General features: G+C 41.5%; 1 protein-coding gene across 6 annotated transcripts in view; it reads right to left on the reverse strand.

Moving 5' to 3' along the window:
- NCAM1 (neural cell adhesion molecule 1) overlaps window positions 1-26,117 on the reverse strand; it is a 228,454-nt gene that overhangs the window by 140,802 nt on the left and 61,535 nt on the right. Inside the window, exons 2-3 of one of the 6 annotated variants that reach the window (XM_075442637.1) lie at window positions 11,584-11,702; window positions 10,222-10,338 (exon numbers count right to left, since the gene is read on the reverse strand). In XM_075442637.1, coding sequence (XP_075298752.1) covers window positions 10,222-10,274 — 53 coding nt within the window. In that variant the 5' untranslated portion in view covers window positions 10,275-10,338; window positions 11,584-11,702. Of the gene's footprint in view, window positions 1-10,221; window positions 10,339-11,583; window positions 11,703-26,117 lie in introns of those variants that run through there. The other 5 variants (XM_075442638.1, XM_075442634.1, XM_075442635.1 and 2 more) reach the window with 5 other exon arrangements.

Here is a 26,117-nt window from a genome sequence, read left to right on the forward strand (position 1 = left end):
CAATGTGCTTTATATAAACATATGAAGAAAGTAAATATGCAAAGTAATGGAAACTGTATTGCACATATGGTTTGAGGTTTTTTTCCTTCTGACTGTAGATGCGGTAACCACGTCACACAGGCAAAGCTTTGATACATTATGGAAATCTTTCCATTTCTACCCTAGAACAATACATCATAAACCCAACCATTCTCACTAAACTACAAACAACTGTGAAAGTTTATCAGAATAATGCTCTTATCTTCTTGTATTACTAATGTTACCAAATCCACAAAAAAATGCCTCATGCTCACAACAACAGAGAGCCCCACTCTCTGTTCACCTAAGAAGATACCATTTTGTATTACAGATTGCAACAATAAAAAAAAAGAAAACTCTGTTCCTGTGATTAATTTCTGGAAAGACTTTTTCCAAGTTAAAATCAACCTTTCCCCAGTTAGACCATCCAACAGTCAAGATTTTTCTACTGTCTTTAGTTCACAGGACAACTGTTTACAAAACTCCTACTGGTTTACATTACTTCACTCAGAACCTTGCAAAATTCACAGTAAAAGGAAACTAACTGGTATTTTTCTAGCAGAGCAAAATAAAGTTATTTCAGTGTAAGAAAATATGCCCAAGTAGTTGATAATGCAAAGATAAGCAAAAGAAAAAAGGAAACAAGGACTTCAGAAAACAGTATTGCAATATTACTGATTATACACAAACATATGATAACATCTTTGGATTTGGGAAGTACAGTGATTATATTAGTTGTCTGAGCTGCAGTTTCTCCCTCCAACAGATGACTTCATTTCTCCATTGCCTTCAGCAGAAACAATGTCACCACAGGAATAGATTGGGTTTCACCTATACTTACAACAGAAGCTGTTGATAATGCTACTCATAACCACCACAATCACAGACTCAATTTGAAGGCCAATACTCTTACTCATTGTGCCACAGCTCCTTTCAAAGTAAAATTCCCACTATTGTGTACTCTATATATATACACATACACACACACACATCTTTTATCTGTACATCTTCTCATTTAGGACACCAAGCAAAACAGCTTGATAGCTATCGCTCATCAAAACACCTCTACCATTCCCTAAAGTTCATGTTTCAATATCTCAGAATAAAAAGTTTTGAGTTTTTCTGAGGCTGTCAGACACTTTCCTTGCTTATACAAGAATATCTAAGGTAAAAGTAACAGAAAACTCCTGGATTGCAGCCAGAACAGAAAGAGTACAAACAAAAGTAGCAAAGCTCATTAACGTGCACATTGCTCAAAGTTACAGTTGAAGTAACATAAAACCACATTACCAGAGGAGTGATGTAAGCTTAAGAAATCTTGCTATTCCAAAACTTAAGCAGTCTAAAAATTCCCTCGATCTTTACATCTTCCACATGTTTTCCAAGGGTATCAAGGCCTGGAGTTTTGGTCACTGTATTCGTAAAAGGCAAACACTAAACATTTCACCAATATTTTATTTTAAATCCCAATTGCCTGATAATCTACTGAGTATTTGTAAATCTAATTGAGAGTATCTTGCATCCTGTAGAATACATCATACAATGATGAGTCACTCCCCTCTTAACCCTACCCTCAGTGTTCTGACTCCTTACAAGCCAGGACTGCTCCACATGAAACGCAATGACCAAATGGGACTGTTCTTCCACAAAACACTGCACTAATTCTCCTGCATTCAGTCTTTCCACTTCAATGGAATAAAAACCCTTTTGAGAACAACAATTCCAATTCCCCCCCCCTTTTTTTTTCCTCGGGCACACTATAGGACTCCTCAGTGCTCGCACAATGCAAATAAGGCGAACTTCCTTTGAAAGAGTGATTAATATGCAGAGACAGCCTGCTTTTTCGTGGGATGTGAAGAATCACCAACAAGCATTTCCAAATTCTGAGGTTTCTTCAATTATTTCGTGCTTATTTTAAACATAAGATTATGCAATAATACCACACATTAAGACCAATTTGCCAATGTTGTGTAAACAACACCAAATTGGCTGTTCATCTTTTGTATCATATTTAAATGCAGCCTTGAATATACTAGCTATGAGGGCAACGCAAAAAATAGGATTTAAATTTTTTAATTCTAAATGTATATCCGTCTTCACATTAAAAAGACTGCATTTAAAATCCACAGTAAATAACTGCACTATTTTTTAAATAAAACAAGAAATTTTACAATAATACAAACTAATCTCAGTGATAATTAACTAACTACTGTATGAATATATTACACTCCCAGTTAACATTTAAAGTATTGTTTTATATAGTTGCTTTTGGGACAAAAGACAATACATAAAACATCTGGAAAAGCCCATTCTGATTTGGAAACACCAATTTTCTATCTCTATTTGTATGAAATTTTCAGCACTATTTTTCATTATTTATCACCTGGTCAACTACACTTTCTACGTACAACTCCACCAGGACACTCTTATGGAAAGGACCTTTCATTTCAAGTGTCAATATATCATACTCTGTCCAGCCCAAATACGTTAACTGACTCATTTCTTCTTCTAACCCTTTATTTCACACACTTCCCAACCTTCTCACACACTTTTAAACACCCCTTTCACGACTTCGGAAAGGCATTTCAAGCTAACCAACATGGTGAATTATTATTAAGCATAAACCAGTAACCAATAATTATCATTCTTGTTTAAGATTTCAAGGTCGATACATACCATTAACATAAACAAAAAATGAAAAAGTAAATTACATATGTAAAGAAGTGTCTATTATAACTGTTTTTATAGCAGTAGCTATACTAAAAAGAAAAAATCATAAAAAAAAAATATTCACAGAATCACTGAGGTTGGAAGGGACCTCTAAAGATCATCTAGTCCAACAGGCGGAGGCAGCTACAGCAGGCTACTCGGGAGTCTGTCCAGATGGGTTTTAAATGCCTCCATGGATGAAGGCTCCACAATCCCTCTGGGCAACCTGTTCCAGGATTTAACTACCACCCTCACAACAAAAATAAGAAAAAAAAAAAAAAAAAGGTTCTGTTTTCTTGCTTACGGACAGAATTTTCTGTATTCCAATTTGTGCCCACTGTCTTGTCCAGTCACTGTGCATCACTGAGGAAAGCCTGGTTTCCTTCTTCATTCCCTCCCATCAGGTATTTATCCACATTGATTAAGATCCCCTCAAGTTTTCTCTTTCCCAGGCTACACAGTCTCAGTCTTTCTCAGCCTCTCGTCATACAAAAGATGCTCCAGTCCCTTCACTGGACTCACTCCAGGAAGTCCCTATCTTTTTTGTACCAGGCAGCCCAGAACTGGACACAACACTCCAAATGTGGCCTGAACAGTGCCAAGTACATGGATTTTAAGAAAATTAAGCTGCCTTGCATACTTTTAAAATCACTAACTAATCGTGAAAAGTACCCCTCTCGATTGTTACAAAGACCAATTGTTGTAACAGTCTTCGAAACTTACCTATAAAGAAAACCAAAATATTTTTAGTCAAAACATTATGAAACTGATGATTCTGGAGCATTTAATCAAGAGTTTCTTTATATGCATTCGGTCCTGGCAAACAATAACCCAATAAGGTGATGGATATTTGTTTTAACTCCAAATAAACCAAATTGTCTCTCCATTCCAAGAACTTAACCATTTCACCCGATTTCCAAATTATTTTCCACATCATTCTACCAAGTTTGTACTAAATCAGGCAACTCTTAGTTTTCACAACACACCCTGCAGATCTCTGAAGCTGTCTTAAGATCTAGGATGCAGATAGCCAAAGGATCAATTACGACATGTATCACATTACTGTCTCCAGCCTAAACTTAATTTTCTTGCATCAGATTTACAGATAGAGGGCTTCATCCCTGCCATTACAAATTGCTAGCTGAAATAGCTGCAGGATCAGTTTCTGCCGTTCCCTGTTTCTAAGTGTCTGTGTGCCCTGGCTTTACGCCAACTGATGCCAAGATTACTACTGACTTCTGTGGATGGTCAGAGCCTTACAGACCTCAGTACCTCAGTCATCTGGACAGGAAAGAAACACAGAACACGCACTGCAGAAAAAGTGAACAATTACAGACTTCAGCTGAATATCTCTCTCCCTTATTTTTAAATCTGATGTCTAATTTTGAACATACAGTAGAAAGTTGAGACATACTGATCTTCATTCAGCTGCAAGCATCTCATTTTCTTCAAATATATCATGGCTCCCTTGTTTCTGCTGCAAATACACAGGGCTAAATGATTACTAGATATCCATACCAATTATGCATTTTTTAAGTGTGATGGCTTAAGAATTCAGATAACTCATCCAATTATTAAGTACAGTGCTATGTGAATATATCCCACAGTTTATTCTTCTTCAGACTAGGACTCTCGTATCTTACAGCAATTTGCACTTGCTCAGCAGGATAAACCTTCCATTGTTAGCTACTCCCCAAAAATCAGCTGCCTAAAGATCTGAGGTTATCAGGACAAGGCTACTGATGTCCTACACTTGTACAAACAATAGTTTTTGCTGAAGTACCTCTAATATATATACTGCCTGTGATAAAACAGAAACAGACTCAGATGCCAAAGCCCATATCGAGGTCCAAAAAACTGCTACAACAGAGGCTGTCAGGTAGCCTTGGTCATTTGCAAACACATCATCATCTACCCTGGACACCTCAACATGTTTTGGCACAAGCTTTTCTTTCATTTATCCTTGGAAAGGCTAGAAGCTGCAGGTACGATTCACTGTATGGATGGATAGCAATTACCTGCCTTCTCTTCATCATCTTAGATACAGTGGAAGCTATTGGATTTGAACTGTAACTGAAAAAAGCATTTTAAACTGGAGTTTATCCTTGATTTTTATCTATTCCACTTTCTTTAGGCACCTACATTGTAAAGTAAAAACCACAGAAAAATCTCATTCTGGTACTCAGTAGTGCCTGCCTCAGACAGTTACAAATGCAATGTATCAAAAGGGCCTGAAAGCCCGCCATTTGGCTCTCCCGGTAACTTCAAAAGGCAATGTTCCTAATGAGCAGCTGCAGTGGGGAAGCTGCATTTCAACACGATGAACTGAAAGGGCATAATGGCACTACCGCCAGACCCCTTAATTTACATCCCTTTGCATCAGCAAGGGCTTTAAACGATGGTAATGTGTGTTCCTAAACAAAAGAAGCCAGAGCCAGCATAGATCTGACCTTCAAATTTGCTTCTATGATTTTTATGTCTCAAAGTCTATTTGCCTGGTGGCTCTTTTTTCCCCCACCAGGACTCGAGAGTGTTCTAATAAAAACCGACACATCAAGTCCTATGAAAACATGCGCAAATGACACCATTCAGGAAAGTGGAGATGCCTGGGAGCTGTAGTTCTCTTTACAGACACACCCTCAGCCAAGTTACTCCCAGGCATTCTCCCTGTTATAGAAAGCTATTGTAGGAATCATATTTACAGTCGAGTTGCTTTACTTACTTTACCTCACATTTCAGATCTTCGTGTAGGTACAGCACTGGGAAAACAACAAAGACGCTATCTTTTCACTGCACTTGAAAAATACTGTAACGGCCCCTACTTGAATTTTTCTCATACCCGCCTGCATGGAAGCTATGACACACACTCCCAAAGCGGACAGCTTCTCCCAGTCTGCTTACATAGGCATTTTTGGCAGTTCATAATATCTGTCTCACTATTTGCAAGTCGTGAGCTACAGTACAACAGAATTGTTATTGACAGATCAAACCCTACTGAAGTATACTGCCCTGCAAAGCCAATGCTTCAAAAGCCACACAAGAAAACCAACAAAAAGCTAGACTTGTGCATTCACTATACAAACAGTATCACCAGGTGTGTTCGATATTCAGTAAAAATGCAGGATAGCCTTTAAAATGAGCAAATAAAACGTGCTTTTGTCTCATACTAAAGCTATTTCTCTGTTCCTTGCAGACTGATGGCAGCAGATGCGGTATTCCCTCCTCCTCCCCCATCAATTGGTTCTGCTTTCCTGCCAGCCAGTCAAAGCAACGGCATCACCCAAAAGAAAAACCACCCCAAACCAAACAAATCCACCCCCCAAAACCCCATACCATTCTCTGTTAACAAGAAACCAATCATTTATACCCAATGGCAGAAAAGTCTATCCTTAAAATATGTTTCTGGAGATGAGCCAAGAAAAGTGAAGACACTCTCAGCCTGGAAAGCAGCCACAAACTTTACCACTTAAAAACTGGGTATTCATTAAATTACTATTAAGTGTCCTAAAAAAAATTTTAAAAAAAACCATGACCAAACACCCACAAAAAACCCCACCCTAAAAAAAAATAAAATCCAACGGTCAAGCCAGGACTTTTCAAGTTCATACATAAAGAGAATAAATTTTATACAAAATAGTCTCTATTCTTTAAGAAACCATAGTTCTCAGGATGTAAATGAAAGATGAGCCATTTGCTGTGTCTATAAATAAGAGGATATTTTAATATTAGATTAAATAAATCATCACTATCACAAACCACAGGAATAAATACAAAATATGGAATTATTCTAAAAGATGTAAAGGAACATTTTTGTTCTGAACCTACCACATAACTGTTGCTCAGACAACAGTCTCTTTGGGGATTCTTTACTAACAAGCATCTGTCTTGTGCCTCCGCTTGCATGTAAGCTACTGTAAAGCTATAGTTAGGGTTTCTTTATTAGCATCATCATAGCTACTCCCCCTCTTTCACTGACATCTCCTTCAACATCACAGCTTCCAAAGCCCAAAGCAACAACCTTTCTCCCCCCATCACAGACTGTGGTGAGGTCAGCTGGGAAAAAAAGAAGACAAGCTTTAGCAGACCAAAGCATCTCTTAGAGTGGAAAGCATAACTGATGTGCTGGGTGCTGCTTTTACCATAAACAGTACTGCTGCTTTGTTTCAGCTTTTTAATATTTTATTTGGTTTTTGTGTTCTCCATTTTACGCTGATTTAACAGTCCCGTTCCAGCTGTGCAGCTCCATAGGCACTTTACACATTCATAATTATTATTACTGGATAAACATGTATTTGAGTGGGGCAACAGATGATATGCAGATAATTTTTCTTTGCTTACTTCCATCTATTTCCCCTGGGGAAAAAAAAAAACAACAAACTTTCTTCTCCCCTCCCACAGCTGACAGAGCCTGTGTGAAAGTGTCAGGGAGACGACAGCTACGGAATCACAGATAGTAGTCTGGCATCTTATGATGGTTGAGATCAAGAATGTATGCAGAGATGGTGATTAGAGGGCGTGGCTGAGCCAAATGCAGAGCTGGCTACGGGAAAGAACTGTGCTGGAAATGGAAAGACAATCTCCCCTTATTTGTTATATACACCCTCTAACAACCAGCAACATCTTTTTTCTAAACTACAATTAAGAGGAGCTACACTGTAGTGCTTACGCACGGCGGAGCTGTGTATCATTAACACGGGTGTTGTGCTGATGTTAAACAGGTGGCTTGATTTAGCAACAGACTTGAGCACACTGGTGGCAATGGTCCGCCATGACAGGAGCTGTAGCTGAGCCACAACCAGATAGCAATTGTGAGTATGTTAGTAGACAGAGCTACTGCAGAAGTAATTGCTTAAGGAGATAAAGAATCATCAGTATGGGAATAAGGCAGTGTGGTATTATGGTAGTTAAGGGCAACACTGAAGTGAGGCGTGACAAGAAGCTGTGCAGTGAGACCTGTAATAGCAGCGATGGGAATGAGTCGTGCACTGGGGCAGATTACAATGACACTGAAACGGGTACAGGAGCCACCCCAAGAGAGCAGGGATCTCAACAGAAAGCGAGCTTTACTGATACAACAACTGCAGTGATTAGAAAGTAGTTACAAAACAATGAGCCGAGAAGGGGCTGCAAGAAGAAAAGGCAATGACAGTTTCGAGGCGAGGCCAGCAGGGACAATCAGTGCGGGCGCTTTAGACCACGATGCTTGCAAAGAAGCGGGGGGGCTGATGAGCTGTAGGACGGGACAGGGAGGAAAAACTGACACAGCCAGGAGCGGCCGCAGAAGGGCCTGGGGAACACCTCTTCGGGAGTGTGGATGAGGATAAGGCAGAGCTTTGCGGGTTTCACGGTTTGCAGCGCCGAGGCTCGCCGAAGGACGGCAGAAGGAACGCGGCACGCCGGGGCGGACCGTGGCCTCGCTGGCGGAGGGGGCGGTGTCAGCGCAGGTGTGGCCGTAGCCGCACCCAGCCAACCTGTCGTCTCCCGGGGGAACGGCCCGGGCCAGAGCCGGCCAGCCACCAGCCGGGGCACCGGGCCGTTACCGACCCTGCTGACCCAAGCGGCTATCGGCCACTCCCGCTCGGCACCGCCCACTCCCGCTTTGGCAGCCCCCGCCCCCTCCCGCCCCCCCGTCCCCCCCCGCGAGCAGCGGCGCTTGCCCGGCTGCCGCTCCCATAACGGCAGGGGCGCGCGGCCCGCGCCCCCACCCCCACCCCGCGCTGCGCCCCGTCTCTTTTCCCCGCCATTGCCAGCCGCCCTGCTCCCCTCCGCCTTTTTTTTTTTTTTCTTTTTACAGCTGCTCTAACCCCCGCCTTTAACTGCAATTGCATCTCTTCACTCCCCGCGCTCGCTGCAATTTCTGCCCCGCATATGCGCCGCTAGGAAGAAGGAGGGCGGACACCAATGCGTAGCGCAGTACCATCCTCAATATTCACCATGAAGTCGACGCCACACCGAAAATCCACCGCCTCCTCGCACGACGACACCATTAACACAGCGCACGTAGCATCCTCTCCGCTTCGCTCGCCTCCTCTTTCCCCACCTCCATTGTCTGGGATTCACCGCACACCGAAACCCCAGCCCAGGGGAGGTGGGCTCGCGCGGCGGGAACCATTCCTCGGGTCGCGCCCGCGGACAGCAGCACCCGCGGGCAGAAGCCGCTCGCTCACACCGTTCTCGCCTACCTGCCCCCTCCCTCCGCTTTCTCCTGTCAAATTCGCGGAGGCCAAGCCATCTTTCACCTCCGGCTGCCACGACAGCGAACAATGTGCACAAAGCAGCCGCCCCGTCACGCACACTGGGCGCGGCTGGGAGGGGGGGGACCCCGCCATGGGCTGTCTCCCCCCCAAGTCCGGCGGCAGTGCAGGGCAGGGCAGCGGCGGCGGGGTCCGCCCGACCCCATTGTCCGCCCCACCAGGTCTCAGCACTGCCCCGCCCCAGCCCCGGGCAGCGCCCCACCGCCCCGGCCCCGGGCGTACCTGCGGCTCCAAGCAAATACAACGTCCAGGGCAGCACGGTGGCTAGCAGCATCGCAGCCAGCTGGGGGAGAGGGAGCCGCTTGTGAAATAGCCTCTTCCCGCAGTTCGGAAAAAAATGAGGCTCGCTTCTTTTATATTTTTACCCCCGCGTCTTCCTTCGCCGCTCCTCCCCGCTGCCGACCGCGCTCCGGCTCCGTTACCGCGAGTACTCCCCGCACCGCCTTCTGTCGGCTTCGCCCCGGCGCCGCCGCGCTGACTGACAGGCTGCCTCAGCACCGCGGCCCGGATCCCTGCGCCGCCGGTCCCGCGTGGCGGTTGGCACCGCCGTGTTCTTCCACCCGCACCCGCCTCAAATAGTACAGCGCAGCCCCCGCAGAGGGGGACTGGAGGCTCCGAGAGCCGCTCCCGGCCGCCTGCGAAACGCGGCGCGGATCGCGGAGCTGGCTCGGGGACGGCCCAGTGCCCAGCCCGCGGAGGAGCCGCGCGGGGCTCGGGCACGCTCGGACTGGGGCAGGGCAGCCGCGGCCCCTTCGGGGGTAGTTTATTACCGAAGATGGAATTGACCAACTAACCGGCACGCGGTCATTCCGGAAGGGAGTTCCTGGCCGGCGCTGGCCCGAAGGTGTATCTGCAGGAGGGCAGGTGGGAAACGAAGAGAGCAAGAGGTAGGCCATGTTACAATCCTCTACGGTGGGCTTTGCTTCCTTTTTTGCCTGAGGGGACCAGAGCTTGCTCAGAAATCGCAGAGCACGTTTAGCAGGAGTCCCAGAGCCAGGAGGTTTACAGGCACCATGTTGCCATAGCTAAGGCTTGCGGCAAAAGCCAGACTGGAACTGTGGGTGAAGAGATGCTCCATGGAGAGAGACCCAGCTCTGAAGGAAGGAGGTTGCCCACCTTTTGAACCATTTCTGCTAGGCCTCCCTTCACACGGCTCCACGCTGACCATCCGACTACCCCCAGCTCACACAGACAGTACATCAAAGCTGTTCTAATGAGTTACATGTTTGCGTGTATATACCTAATATCCTGTCTTTCAACTTCTCGACACCAACACCCACAGCAGCAACCCATTCCTTCGAGATCTGAGAGGCGGTGGGCACTCAGGCACGGTACCAAGGATGATGTGGATTCAGTACTGGGTGTACAGAAAAAAGGTAACAGTGAAAATTCAGTTTTGAACTAGATTTACATTACAATCAACAAAGCCTATCTTTTTCAGATTATAACATCTTAACAATGCTCCTCCAGCACCTTCCCAAACTACAGGAATTGCTAAGAGCCCCCATTCCTTGAGTATGGTATTTACATGCTTTGGGATCTGTGCTTTAAGGGGGAGAAAGTTCTTAGGAAAAAAATTAAAATTTAAGCATTTATTTTATCCAGGTGTAGCCTACAGTCTTGTGTTTTCATTTCATTAGTATTAGAGAAAAGCATTTCAACTGAAGTAGACCTTTGACATAACATGCAAAATAACTTGGCTTAGTTGGCTAATTGTAGTTGCTTTTTAAAACTGAAATTCAAAATACCTAGTGTAGTTGTGAGCACGTAAGGACTTCCAATGACACAGAGACTTTATTAGCAGAAAACCGCCAGGTAGAAACCATTTAGGCAGAAGATAGCTTATTTAGATAAAGAAACAATACCCTTTTAAATACAATTTGACACCAATATTTCCGTAACATTTTAGTATAGTCAATCCATTCCAGTATTTTGCTGTTAGTGGTCTAAAGGATCATTCCAGGCCAGATCATATTCTTTTATTTTATCCTTTTCTGTTTGAGAAATCCCTTCCCCCTTTCCATTTTATAAAAATCCTTCTCTAAAAGAAACAACAAAATTACTTATTGCACTGTGATTGAAAACATGCTTTCTCTGCTCCTTTGGTCTGCCTAGCCCATGGTCTCATATTGGATTGATTATCTGCAGAGATCAACCTTACTCAACCATGCCATGTGCTATATTACTCGACTCGGTCTCTGCGATCACACCAATCCCCACTATCCTGCAGACTTGCGTTCTTGGACTCTGTATTCCTCCCCCATCCCCACCAGAAGGTCACTCATCCAGGAAGATGCCAATATTAATTTAAAGTTTTTCAGGTCATACAGATGCTCAACTCGGACCATTTTAGAATAGAAAGCCAATCTCTCACTAAGAGTATTTGCTGGGGATACCTTGAAAGAAACGTTATCCTTTATCCTGAAAATTGTGAGCCAGTTTCTGGATACATATTAGATACTTTTCTTCTTATCATAAAGAGTACACAGAGTTTACATCCATTATTACACAACTTTAGCAGATTAAATAAACTATTGGCTGCAGAGGAGAGAGGCAGGATCTCTATCATCCACCAAACCACAACATCTTGCAAGACTCCCACCTTGTTTCTCCGTCCTTTCAACTGCTGGTTGACAAATGTGGATAAACATAGCGGCAAGCCATCTACTTCTCCTTGGGTCGACTGTCCTCTCTGCCATCAACTTTCTCAATGGGCTTCCCCTGTGAAAAGTAACCCCAAAAGATAACAAAACATGGTTTCACAAGACATGATTTTTTTTTTCCATACCAGCTCCACCAGCTGGATTTCTGGCACTAGGGAATTTCTGAGTCTCCACCCTGAGCAGTTAGATAAACTCTTTTGCATTCAGCCAGATTCGTGCCCAATCGTTTCCTACAGGGAAGAGACTGAGTTGTCATACTGTTATTAGTACTGTCAGAAATAGTTTGTAGAATTAGTTCTAGTTCCCAGAGGCCTTACACAAGTGTCTATTTCTTTCCATTCCCTACAAAGACCATCTAGATAGACAGCTACCTTCTAAAAACTATATTTATAAAAGTTAGTGGGAGTGCAGAGGTCGTTATATATTGAATGAGAAATCTATAACACTAACTTAAAAGATGCAACTGTCCCCTTTTAAAAACTGTGACTGAGATTTTTCTATGAAATCTCAGTCATCTCCACAAAAATCAGAAAAACAGCCAAATACTTGCTAAACAGTAGTATTTGTACGTGATTGTATTGTATGACAACTATAGTCTTGTACAGAACATTAAATCTGTTAAGGCAGCTCTTTTCACCAAAAGCTGACATTGCATAAAATTGGAACAGAAAGATATGCCAAAAGACTGTTCCATACAACAAATAGCATGAATTATATACTGTGAGTAGTTATTTGTATTAGAAATATCTAGTGTATCTTTATTTGTATTAAGCAATACCTTAGTCCATGACACAGTAGCATTAATTCTCAGGGTAAGTAAAGGGAAGTACTCACATGGGAAGTCAGCAGTGTAAAAAACATCCCAACCCCTCTCCAACTCAGTGACAGAGCGGAGTAAAGGAGAAGCAGGGGACACCATTTCACTTGTAGCAAACTTCCAGAACATGATCTTTCTCCCCCAAGAAGATTTGGCAGAGCCAAGACACCAAATGTCTAGTCTGAATTTAAGCTTCTAAGTGATTTAAAAACAAAATGCTGGGTTTTAGGATGAAAGTCCGATAGAACCCAGTCCCAAGCATATCCAAATTGAATGAGATGTTCTAAGTACATTACCTGAAACATTTCCCCTGTTTTTACTGTTACCAGACATCTATGGGCCATGCCCATGCGTTTCTTTTCCTTAATCTATAAAATAGAAAGGGCAAAATCACACAAATCAATAATCGAATCACAAGTTTCAGTTATTGACTTCATTGGGTACTTTGCATAAAGTGAGCAGGAAATTTGGATCAAGTTTTCTCCAAGATTTAAAAACAGCAGCAATGGTATCTATCAAATTTATGCTGCTTCTACTATGCATGTAAGAGAATAAGTAAACTAAGTTTTAGCTATACAGGCATTTCATGGAGTAGGTGAAGCTTCAGTGCCATAGAAAGACTGCAGAACAATCGTCGCTATATCCAGCATTCCTCTTTTCCTGACATAACTGTTCACCAGTTGGTGTTTGAGGCAGGACTATCACAGGATGCACTGGAAATTCTCTATGACATTAAAGCATCATATGGGTTCAAGAGAGGACTTCAGCTGTCAAACTAAAAAGAAATAACACAGCAGACAGTTATGCTTTGTAGTCTTTGTATGTCTTTGAGAAAAGTTTACAATCTAAAATTGCTACTGAGATCAAATCCCAAAATTCACACCTGATGCAACAGGACAGCAGTAACCACTGCTATAATGACAGATGTTGTATGTTGCTGATCATTGAAAAGCAAGAGATCTTTTTCATCAACAGGCCCCTTATGCTAGCGTCATGAAGGAGAAGTAGTCTGCGAAGAATTACTTGGGATTTTGTGTGGGAACTATTAGACCCAGATTTATAAACCACAAAGTAAACTTATTACTTATTTGTAGGCTATAGAAAATAGGCATACATTATGGGCATACTGAGGGAATGCGCTTCAATAGTCTCTCTGGTCAAAGTGTTATTCTATGCTGTGTAGATATTTATTATGATGGATAACAACACTGTGAAAATGCACCTGAAACCAATATTCTTCTTCACAGATAGGCAATACAAGCAGAGATAGTCTCTTAAAATATCCTTCTGTTTGTCCCAGATTATTTTGCAAGGAACTCTTAATAAAGAAAAAAAAAAGTAGAGTATCTCCCCTTCCTCCTTTAAGCAATATGGCTTACAAAACTAACTATTAAGGCTCTTCTGGTGATGTCATAAATTGCAAGAATGAAGGTGAAGTCATCAGAATTTGAGAGATAAAATTACAATCCAGAAATTCAGAATCTTGGCATTAAAAACATACATGTTTTATCTCCATACCTGGAACAAACTCCAGCACTGATCTCAGCATTTATTCTGCTCTGGGATTTTGCTTGCTGCATTTGTACAAACAGGTAATTGTTCCATGCACAGAGCTAAGAAAGTATGCACATGACTGCTGTTAACCTATTCATGAAAATATCCAGGAAAAGCAACTTCATGAATGTAGTCTGCCAGTCTGACTCACAATGGAAATGTCATCAACAATCTAATAGCATTCCTAGAAGTTATCTGGCAGTTACTTTCCATGTAGGTTTGGAAATAAATCTTCCATCTTTGAAGTTAAAACTTGAAATTTACTGTGTATGCTTCCATGTATAAAACCATTACACTTACAGGGTGCAGTAAATGTCTCATTTTAATCTTTTTAATCTATCCAGTCAACTCTGATGTTTCAATTCAGAAGAGAGAAAGACTTTCAGCTGATCAGAATCACAGAAAATAAGGGGTCAGTAAAGAGTACAACAGGATGAATTGCCTGTTCTTTTACACTCTTCCCATGGTGTTATTAGTAGTTGTTTTACCACAAGAGTGATACCTGCTCCTTTTGGAAGAGGGCAGAGGTAGCTCCTGGAGTCAAGGCTGCAGAAGACGAATCTTATCATTCTTTCTATTTCTGTGGAAGAATATTGCCCAAGCAGGTGACATATTAGAGAGAATAATGCAATGGGTGGAGGGGGGGGGGGCGCAAGTTATAAATAACATGTAAACATCTGTCTTCATCAGACAGAAAAAGTGAAAGCATAGAGAATAAATAGAGATATGAAAATACTGTAGTGTAAAGGAAATACAACATTAAAGAAGCACTAACAGCCCTGTAAACAGTTTTCATAGTGTTTCATAACTGGCACATGCGCAGATTTATGTATTTTGGAGCAGACCCATCTGCACTGTAGTCTGAGAAGACTGTCAGTTGCTGGGGATTTTTTCCCCTTAGAAGAGTTAATGCTAAGAAGCTTCATTCTCAAAATCCCCTCCATCCAGCCAGAAAGACGGTCTTCAGCTTCCTACTAGGAGTCTTCACTGCTCCTCATGATTTCTATTACTTACACCTTACTCCTGAACAGTAATCAGGAGGCTTCGTCCTCTGCTATTCCACAAACTATTCGGTTGTATCACCAGCTAAAGAATTGCAACCACCTCTGAAGGCAAGTTCTCTGAAACAACTCAAGCAGTCCTGTGCTTTAAACTTTCCTCTGGGTGAAAGGCAACTAAATAAGATTATGCTGACTGTGTAAAAAACACCACAGGCAGACAGTCACTCAAACAGAAAAAGGCAGAATTCCATTTAAAAATCAGCCCAGAGCATAGTTTAAGGCAACTTGCAGCATTTTCCCCTGCCTTTCAGGCTTACCTTCTCTTTCCTGAACATTTTTACTTGCAACTAAATCTAAGGCATAGAAGACTAAGGCTAGTAATAGAATCTCCATCTCTGATTTTGTTATCTCAGCCTCACATTTCTCTAAAAGTATCATAGAGAGTATAAAAGTATGGGCAAAGTAATGTTTCCATTTTTTGTGCAATCGTCTTAAGATGGTGCTGAAATGCAGTGAGAAAGAAAAGATCCTAAAAAATTCCTGCCGTTGAGGCAGAATCATTGTTCTTGAAATGAATATATCCTCTGCTTTGTGGCCAAAGACTAGATCTAGGCTTTGGGATACATAATATCCTGGAACCAGATCAGATTGTTTTGAGGCAACTACCCAGATGTGCCTGGGTAGTTGCCTCATTTGGGATGTTAAAGTTCAGCCATGAAATCTTTTGGCACCACATTAGTATTTTGATCTTTGCCATAACCAGTCTGGTAGCACACATTTGGGCCAAATTCACTTGTGAGAATTACCAAGTGATGCCAATGCAGCTGTTGCCCATTCAATCCAGATTATGATTTTCAAATGTTTGTCTGATGAATCTTTCCCTGATTTTAGAAGTCAGTTTTTATCATTGCTGTTCTTGTACACAAATCTCTAATCCAAATTAACATAATATTAAATAATCTCCTGAACACTAAATGACAGAATGTAGACAGGCACTTCACGCCTTTGCAGGGCTTTGTCTGTTATATAAAGCATTTCACATTAACAGATGTGGCAGTTTGTATCTACAGGTATGGGTAAAAGGTCTTAGGCTAGCATAAATGCTAATCAATCCATCAAAATGGGATTATGGCGATGCCTTGAATGCATGGTATTGGCTCTCTTCACAGAAGAACTTTAATCTCTAAAGAGTTAGCTGTTAGGTAATATGTAAATGGCTCTGTGTCTGTAGTGAGCAATACCAGATGAAGTAAAACAATGCATTTCTTTTGCAGATGTCTGCCATCTGCACAGCAGCACTAGCTTTTTTTGAAGAAGGGCTGTGCTCATTATGGGAGTGAAAAAAAGAGACTTGCTAACAGTCAGGATCGTTTTTGAAGACTTTCAGATCCTAGTCAGGTAGGACAATCAGGGAGAGACACTGCGTTTGGCAGTCAGTTTGTCCCTAGGGTGTATAACTTATTTTGATAAATCTCATGAAGGTAAACATATCATTAGACCTAAATACAACTCATTTTGCATAGACTTCATTGCACTCCATTAGTAGTATTGGCAAGATAGTATAATTCAACATCCTCCTTTCTATTATTTCATATGTCTAGTTTACTCTTGGTGAGAGTTGCCAATATAAAATTTGGTATCTCAAAGTCTTTATTATTTAATGGGGCGCTTAGGAGAACCAAGCTCAGTAAGTTTTAAAAGCACAATAAAAAACAGTCCTTGCTTAGGACAGTGCACAGTCTAAATAGATGAAACAAAGTCACTCACATTAGCCAAACATATCGAGATTTAGATTTAGTGACACGCCTTGTGCTTCCCTATAGGAAATCTGTGGCCAACAGGAAACTGAAAACAGATCTCCTGAGCATCAGTTTAAACCATTAACCAAAAGACAAATACTGAAAGCAGTAGGATGGAATTAAATGCAAGAACAACAAAAGATTATTTCACACACACACTTTACAGAAATCTCTGTTACAGCATGAGTAATTAGGAGGCTGACAGCAGAGTAATCGGAGGCTCATAAGGGAATGCAGACTCTCTGACTTCCCCACTACTCAGTACCCTTTCCTGGTCTATGTGCTTACCATAGTGACTTTTGCAATAGGGATTAGTTTACAACAGTATCTGCTGTGGTCTGATCTAGATCAAGGAGTTGTTTAGGTTTCAAGTGTTTGTTAGATCACCATTTGCAAACATGACTACTTGTTTTCAGCACCCTAGTAAGGAACATAAGAAATCTAGCCGATATCCCTAACACTATCTGTTAGACAATTTGCTGTCATCCTTTATTTTCTTACGCACCAAGTCGTAAGTTTTATTTTCATTGATCAAACAATTAGAACACATGTGTGAAACTCCATATAACAGAACAGGATCCACATGACATGATATTTATCTGTGAAAAGTAATTCTTGAGGTGGAGCAGCAGCACAGAACATACTAGCTCTCCTGATGGTACCAGATCAAATTGTGTTAAAGGCTATTAAATGTCATATTTCTTGTGACAGTTAAATCTAAACTATGATTTGTTCTTTCAAGGGTATTTAATGTTGCAAAGCCTTTGGAAGTATGGTATCTTGCTCTCTTTTGCCATTTTTACTTTTGTTTCTTATTATTCCAGTTCCATATCAGAAGGCAAGTAAATCCTTTTCTTCTCAAAGCCAAGCTATCCTGTAAAGATGTTTTCTGAATGAAAGTCATTGGCATTCTACAGGGCTCCCTTTCTATTTCCTTTTTTTTTTTAGCCTAAAACAGCCCCTTGGGCATCCTAACCTTCATTGGCACAAACATTATATCAGAGGAAATGACTCATAATTACACTAGCAATCAATATCTACAATGCATTTCACAGTGTTACTAAGAGTCAGATATGTCCATATAATCAGGCCATTAAATATAGCCATTTGTAATGTGCTTAAGTTTGATGTCAGCATTTACTTTATAAAAGGTAAAATGGTTATGAAAGTTGTTGCACTGGGCAAGAAAATCACACTGCCAGTTTTGCAAATTTCCACCTTATCTTTCTGACCAAGCTTAATTTATAAAATAATCCTACCACAAAACAGTCTTCTGATCCTGAAGACAGCCAAAAAACGATGTTCCTGGGGTCAGGTTGATATTTCCTTAGCAGTATTTGACTTTACATGTACATGCTTAAATTATTAACAAATCAGCCATGTGGTAGCAAATACTGAAGGGGCACGTTTAAACAATCAAAATTCCATCTAAGCCAGCGTTCTCCAGGGCACTTATCCACTTCACATAATTCCTCTGACTTGCTCCTTAATGTTAACTGGAGACCTGTGTAAAATGAAAGTAATTGTTGAAGTCTACCAGAATTTACTGTCTGGCTTTCAAAACGTTGCAATTGCACCCCTGGAATTATACTGTAGAGCATCGTAGATAACATGTGACATGAATAATAGTTTCACACAGTCTTTCCAAAGATACATCTACCTGAGCCTGCAAATGTTTAGCCAAACTCCACCTGCAGATTTCAGTGCAGTCATTCATTAACGGCTGATAGGCCCATAATAGGAGTGCACAAGGTAGGCACTTGTTATAGTAGCCAGAGCTCCTCCCCAGTCTGTTTGGGTACAAGCTAGCCATCAGTAAGCTGGTTATTTTCTCTGTTTTCCCCATGACTTAGAGTAACTATCTGTATAGAATCATAGAGTGCATCATAGAATGATTTGGGCTGGAAGGGACCTTATAGTTAATCCAGTTCGAAACCCCCTGCCATGGGCAGGGTTCCCTTCCACTAGACCAGGTTGCTCAAAGCCCCATCCAACCTGGCCTCAAACACTGCCAGGGAGGGGGCAGCCACAGCTTCTCTGGGCAACCTATGCCAGTGCCTCACCACCCTCATAGGGAAGAATTTCTTCTTTAAATCCAGTCTAAATCTACCCTCTTTCACTGTAAAGCCACTACCCATCGTCCCATCGCTCCATGCCCTTGTAAACAGTCCTCTCCAGCTCTCTTGTAGGCCCCTTCAGGTACTGGAAGGCTGCTATAGAGTCTCCCCAGAGCCTTCTGTTCTCCAGGCTGAACAGCCCCAACTCTCTCAGCCTTTCCTCACAGCAGAGGTGTTCCAGCCCTCTGATCATTGTTGTGGCCTCCTCTGGCCCCGCTGCAACAGATCCATGTTTGTCCTGTGCTGAGGGCTCCAGAGCTGGACGCAGGGCTCCCAGGGCAGTCTCACCAGAGTGGGGCAGAGGGGCAGAATCCCCTCCCTCGCCCTGCTGGCCACGCTTGTCTTTTCTCATAATGAGAAAATCTGAAGAATTCCCACAAAACAGAAAATCTGGAATGTCTTATCAAAGGAAGAAAATAAAAGCCTCAGTTCCATTCAGAGAAAACCCAAGGTGAATGCATTTGTTTCATAACACTACTTCCAGGGTCAGATCCTTGTGCCATTTTGGCAACAAAAACATCCCAGTAATCTTAGGGGCGTGGCAATTTCACCATTTCACCCTCATTCTTTCCTGCTTGTGTATTGCTCCATGTTTCTGCTATGGTATTTTTTATTCAGATAGGAACCTAAACTTTCCTAAAACTCTCCCAAAACTCTTCTTCACACTTATGTGTGTTGCCTAAGGAATTACGAGAGAGCTTTGCTGTATTCTTCTGGACAGAGCAGCAGCTAACCCTTTTCCATTGCTAAGCAACACTCCCAGTCTGGTTCAAGCAGCAGCTCCTATTTTTGCTACAAAGTAAAGATGAAAATATTCAGCTGAGGAAGCAGAATGATTTATTTACAGTACCTTTAATTTTGTGTATGGAATATGTATCTTCCTTCAGAATACTTGTTGCATATTTAAACTGTAGTTAACATCTTCCATTCTAGAGCTCTTATTCTTCTCACTCTTCCTTTAGCTGTGTAACGTGTGTGAAGTTATTTACATCATTATCCCAGCCTCAAGATAGAAATATAAAAAAATCCAAAAGTGTAGAGGCTCAAAAACATCTATAAAGTCAGAAAGCGATTACCATTGCCTTTCACCTCTCATAGTTTATGCTATACTGGTTTGCTTTGGGTGAACAATTTGCCTGGCTGTCTAGTTTGACAAGCCTCAGGAGGACTTAAATCCATCCAAGGCCTTTCCTATTTTGCCTACCATACAAATGGTCCTGTAGCATGAGGTGTTCTGTGCTTTGGCATTGCTACCTTTCTCAGCGCAGCTTCACCAGTGCACTGTGTCTAAGAAGCTGTCAGTGAAGCCTTAGTTTCTGTGTTTGCCTTGTTGGCTTGAAGGGAACGCTGCTGACTCCTAGCCCAGTCCGTCTGTCCGTATAGCCTCTTTACCCACCAGCACACCTTAAGGGAACACATTTGAAAACTATTGAGTCACTGTGAGGAAGGATTAATCTGTCTAGAGTTGTGTTATTAAGAAACAGTTTACCAACTGAGGTCAAGGAGAGTGACATTTTTGCCTTTGCTATAGGGAGTGATCCTGATGACATCAAAACCAAGAAGGCTTTTAAGTCCTGAATGACTTACTGAAGTGCTCACTTCTGCTCTACAGCTGCTGCTGAGAGCAGGAGGAACAGCTGCATCATGACTGACTCCTCCAAGGAAACTCTTCCCTGGGGCCTACAAGAAAACACCTCATAGAGGTGCTCTAAGGCACAGGGGACACTAGGGTTCTGTGACTGCCAAAGATTTTCTACTAGGAGTTTTGTAGAGTAGTAGCAGGAAATTTGACATTACCTTGTTTCGCTTTGCCTCAGTCCCACTTTAAGGTGCTGAGTGCAAGCTCTGGAGCCTGGTGGTCTTCTAACACTATTGAGAGTATTTGGCTTACCTCACATCCTTGCTCTCCCCTTATTATCAGCAATGCTTTTGCCCCATCTTTAAACACTTGTTTGTCAACCGCTGTTCTTCCCATTTCTCCTGAGATGAGTGCTGAAGCAGTTGTGCCATTCTGCGTAATATCTCTATATAGGGAATACCTACCAGGCAGCATTAGGGAGAAAACAAGCCTGAAAGCTGGCATTTAAATAGAGGAACATAATGTCCTTAATGGAGGACACCAAGGGTGTGATTGATTTCAGCTGGGCTAGTCTCATTCTCAAGCAGATGTCAACAACAGGTCAAATAGAAACACCTGTCAGAGGAGCCCTGGGGAAGTAGTATAGGTGTAAATATCTTCATTGTAGAGTTTCAAATTTTGGGTCACTTCAGCCTGAGCTGTCAGGTACAGCTTGGCTTTTATCACTGTGCAAGTTAATCCAGAAGTCGTTATTTTAGAAAGCAGGCATCCCTTTACGCTGGAAAATTATCCAGACATTTAACATCAATAGAAATATATTTTCAGCTTTCTTATTCAATTAATTTCTGCTCGTTATCAAGGATAGTGGTATTTGAAGAAGGTGAATACTGTCAATCATGGTCCGTGACCTGGATTCAGCTCACCAAAATTTATGTAATTTACCAAAGCAGTAAAGTGAGGCACTTGTCTCTGCCTCACTCTGAATGGAGGGTGAGGGGTACTTTGGAAGAGAATTTATGCCCCCTAAAATCTGAATGATCTTTTTTCTTACAAATCATATTTTTTTAATAAATTACTGCTTTTTTAAAAAGCATTTTCTATTATGCAATAAAAAAATATTTCAGCTTTGGAAATCCACACGAAACAGGAAATCCAGTTTAACCACAGATCTGTCTTCTGCCCACTGCCCCAGTTCATGATTTAACAGCATGGACAAAGTTGCAAAATAATTTATCTTGGTGTAAGAAAGTCAAAGAACATCATGTGGTCTTATTGCTAGTGCAAAAATACAATCTTCCAAACTGCATTCTCCATAAAAATCGCAGAAAAAAAAGAACAAATAAAAGAAAAATACAGTAGGAGAAGATTCTGTTTCGCATTTCTGTGGTCTGTTGCCACTTCACAGCTTGTCAGTCTGAAAAAAAAACTAAGGCCATACCTACAGCCTAGCCAATGGGTCCCCTGGATGTGGTCAAACTCCTGCTATTTATGTATTACAAATACTTGTGGGATTTTATTTACGTTTGACCTTATATTACAGATGACCTTTTATGCGATAGTACTCATAACAAATGGCATTAACTTCAAAAATTAGATTTACAAGATTAATTTAAAGTTGATCATGTAGATATTTTCAGTCCATGTTTTTAACAAATCTGTTCAGGATGAACAGCACAAGATAAGTAGACTCTTCCTTCAAGACAAGCTTTACTTTCTTGCCGTGTGAGATACTCTTGTAGCCAGTGAAATTAATGTTTATTAAAATTTCAATAAATTGTAATTCGTAGAAGATAAGAATTTTCTACCACTGAGTTAGCATGCCCTCCAAAAGTTTTTTTTGGACAGAGGTTGCTGAAGTACCAAGTACTGAATGCTTCTGTTGTTGAGGTACAGCTTTGTCCCAGCTGTCTTTTACACTCAGAGCATAAAACTACAACGCAATTTGTAACACAATAATATTAAAGGAATGATACAAAGAACTAATAATGGGAAATTCAGAGGTGATGTCTAAGCCTCTGGGTTTGAGTGGCCATTCTTTTTCATTCTGCTTACAATTATCACTGTTATCTTGTGGTTATTGTGGTTTAGTGCTTCTGTCTTGTGGTAAACATACACTGCAGGAACCATGTTTTTACTGATGTTGGAGTATTTAATAAAATGATTTACTGATAGAAGCCTTTAGATATTACAACAACATAAATATTAACTAATTAACACAGAACGTCCATCTGTAACCTTAGTTAGACAGAAGATCTTTAAACTGTGTTGATTTGCTTTCTCAGATTAATTTGTCATTAAATATTGTGCTGTTACATAGAGTTAGGTGTGGAGAGGTAACATTTAGACACCTTTCTAGAACTGGAAAATAACCAAATTAATGATCAGCCAAATGACAAATGATGATGTTAGCTGGGACTGTTTTTTCTCTCTCTCTCTTTTCAGACTTCATGAGAAAACAAAAATTTTCAGCAATAATTTCTGGAGTTTGTCTCAGGTCCTTCTCTTGGAATTTTAGTTTGAAATCAGTTCCGTGTGAAATTTAGGCTAAAAGTGCAACTTACTATACTTTTTTGTAATGCACCCACAAGCATTTGCCCTAGATTTTTTTTTGCACGGCTTGTGTTCTCTTGTACATCCAGACTGAGTTTCACGTTCTGGATTGACCTCAGGAAATAAATAATTTTGTATTTCTGGCTGTCTTTGTAGATACTTGAGTCATATAGTAGTTTTAAACTGGTGCTTACATATGAACGGAGGTATCACTGTCCTTGCTGCCTTCCCCCATCCTTAGCATTACAAAGAGCACTTGACAACTGTTTGGTCAATGCTTGACATAAACTATCACAGATGAGTGCTTCAATACTTTTCTCCCTCAAATACTGATCTTTAAACAAAGATGTCATTTGAAATCAAACAAGTTTTTATAAACAAGGAAAGAGAACAAACCTTAAAGGTATCATGTTTGTCTTTGGGGTAGCTTGCGATGGTACTGATAGCTAACAGTTCCTAACAGCATCACCACAGAAGAAAGGTACAAGCCACTGCCCACACAAAGAAAATCAAGGGAGCCAGAGGATAATTACCTGGCTTGGGCCTTTGCCAAGAGAATTATATCAATACTATACTAGTCATGTATAACATTATGGGATCTTTAATGTTATGTTATAGTCACTTAGTAAGGTGAGAACACAGGGTTTCTACTTCATCTATAGGCTGATGCCTGTAGCCCCATTGGTGTGACAGCAGGTCAAGATATGGCAGTAAAATGTACCATTCACATCACTACCAAAATACTTCACACTGACTGAGAAAGATTCCCTTGTTCTGATATGAGCTTCATCAGACTGTTTAACCTGCAAGAGTGGACAGGGTGACAACTCAAAACACACTGCTGCAGCAGTGCATTCAGACTGTGCTGCTCATAGAAAGATAGTTTATTCTGTAAGCTGGTTAACGTATTATTCCCACTAACTTACTGAAGGAAGGAGATTGCTGTGTGGGCTGCCTGTCTGTCTCGCTGTCTCGCTCCACATCCAGGATGTTGCTAGTATCATTCGCTGCTTCAGTGACTGACTAGTATAAATTCTTGACAGTAAACTTGTGACATTCAGATCAGTGAAAAACAGAGCCCTTGAAGCGGTCTAGCCATGGCATTTGCTTCCCACATTATGTCTATTATATAAAGGAGGATGCACTGTGACTAGCAATAGTAGCACTCAGTGCTGCTGGAACTGGCTGTTTCACTCTGCAGTGCCGCATTCCAAGCTTACAGCACAGGGATGTGCTGCTTGGAGGAAAATGCAACTTGATTTCTGCTTGGGAAGATACTCCCTAAAGGTCTCATGAACAGAATGGAAACTCCAAGTCATGCTTCTGCAATGACTTGTACAAGCATTAAATGGTCGTTACAGGTGAGGCATGGAAGAAAAGACCCATATTTCATACCTGCATTTCTGAAATGTATTGTTCTGAGCCAATTGCCCCAGGCATTTTATGAAACATGATTTTGCTGTGTAGTTAAGCAGAATCTAATGCAGTTGGTTCTTAGGCATGACTGGCAGCCATGGAAGCCACTTCAGAAATAAAAATTTTCATGGTCTTCATCACCATCATAATTACAATTTTCACTTTTATTTTACATACTTACAGGTAGGAAAAATGCACTAGAGAGCTCAGGAGCCTCAGGCTTCTTGACTTCAGAAGCAACACAATCCTGTGGCTGAGCTTAACAGACCTGCTGAGTTCTTGTGTTCACTAATCCATTGCCTGCCACATTCTGCTGTGACCTTCTGCAGTACAACACAGCGCTTCAGCCTGTGAAATGTTCCCATTCTAATTAGCCAAAGTATTCAATAAAGAATGGGAATATTGCTAGTAATTTAGCATCTCATTAATGACATGTTGCATTAATGTATGTATCCCTGAAACCAACCATTAATTCAGACAAGAAATTTTCTGGTTTTGGAAAGATAACGGCTTCAAAATTTCATCAGTTTAGCCTCTTGCAAATCTGCAAGACTTTCTGTAAGATTGAATTCCCTTAGAGTGTACTCTAAGTTGTCTGACTTTGCAGAGAAACAAATAAAACACATTGAAGGAAGAACAGAATTAAAAATCAACAGTTTCCGTCTCTCTGCAGAAAGTGACATAGGCCAAGCTGGAAAAGTTTAGAATTTGTTACAAGCAGGCTGCATTCTGGCAGGCTAGTAAACTGCAATTCCAAACAGCTGCCCAAGCCAGAATTTGCTGTGTTATTTTGGGGGTACTCAGAGCATAAAATTTGTTAGATTGACTACAGACATACAAGAAGTTACTGAAACCATCTGTATCTGGCGTTTCTGCCATTCCAGTATTACAAGTAAAACTGAGGGTTGGGATAGGGCAAGTTCATGTCCAGCTTTTGCAGCGCTGTAAATCCAAGGTTCTTGACACCGCATCTAATATGGGGCTAGTCCCATGTTCACTGAAGCAAACAAAAAGATTCCCACTGACTTGGTGGATTTCTGGGCTCCATCTAAAGATGACAAGATGCCCTGCTGCAAGAGCAGTAGGGAACACTGCTTATCATGAAGGTACTGAAATAACTGTCCATCCTTCCTGTTGGCTGCAGAGCCATTTTTAGGAGCTATGGTTTGCCTTTTCTGTACTGCTCTTCCTGATTAATGCTCTGGCATTTCTATGCATCGCTGAACAGGTGCTTTCTCCTGGAAAATATCTTGAAGCTGTTTAAAATAAGAATCCCTGTACACACTAGCTTATGTTATTTTGGGGGGAGGACTAACCAGAGAAGTACACTATGGCCTTTTGTATTTGAGATCCTTCATACAATGCCAGGTGGTACTGCCTGCCAGCAGTTCACAATGCCTAGCACGCCATGCAGGCAAGAAAGCCTCTCAGCCCTGAACAATCTGCAGTCACTGAACGTCTGAACCCAGGTGAGCTTATAAAATACTGAGCTTATTTTATACGCAACATCAGAGAAATGGCAAGAGGCAGAATTGTAAATGTGGTGTAAATTTTGCTACAATTCTTGAGTAAGATTTTCTTTGAGGGTGAATGAGTACTGCTGGAAGGCTCGGGGTCTCTCCTGTGGCTGTGATTTTCCA

The sequence above is a fragment of the Opisthocomus hoazin genome, chromosome 24, assembly GCF_030867145.1.
Source record: "Opisthocomus hoazin isolate bOpiHoa1 chromosome 24, bOpiHoa1.hap1, whole genome shotgun sequence".
Taxonomy (NCBI): Eukaryota; Metazoa; Chordata; class Aves; order Opisthocomiformes; family Opisthocomidae; genus Opisthocomus; species Opisthocomus hoazin.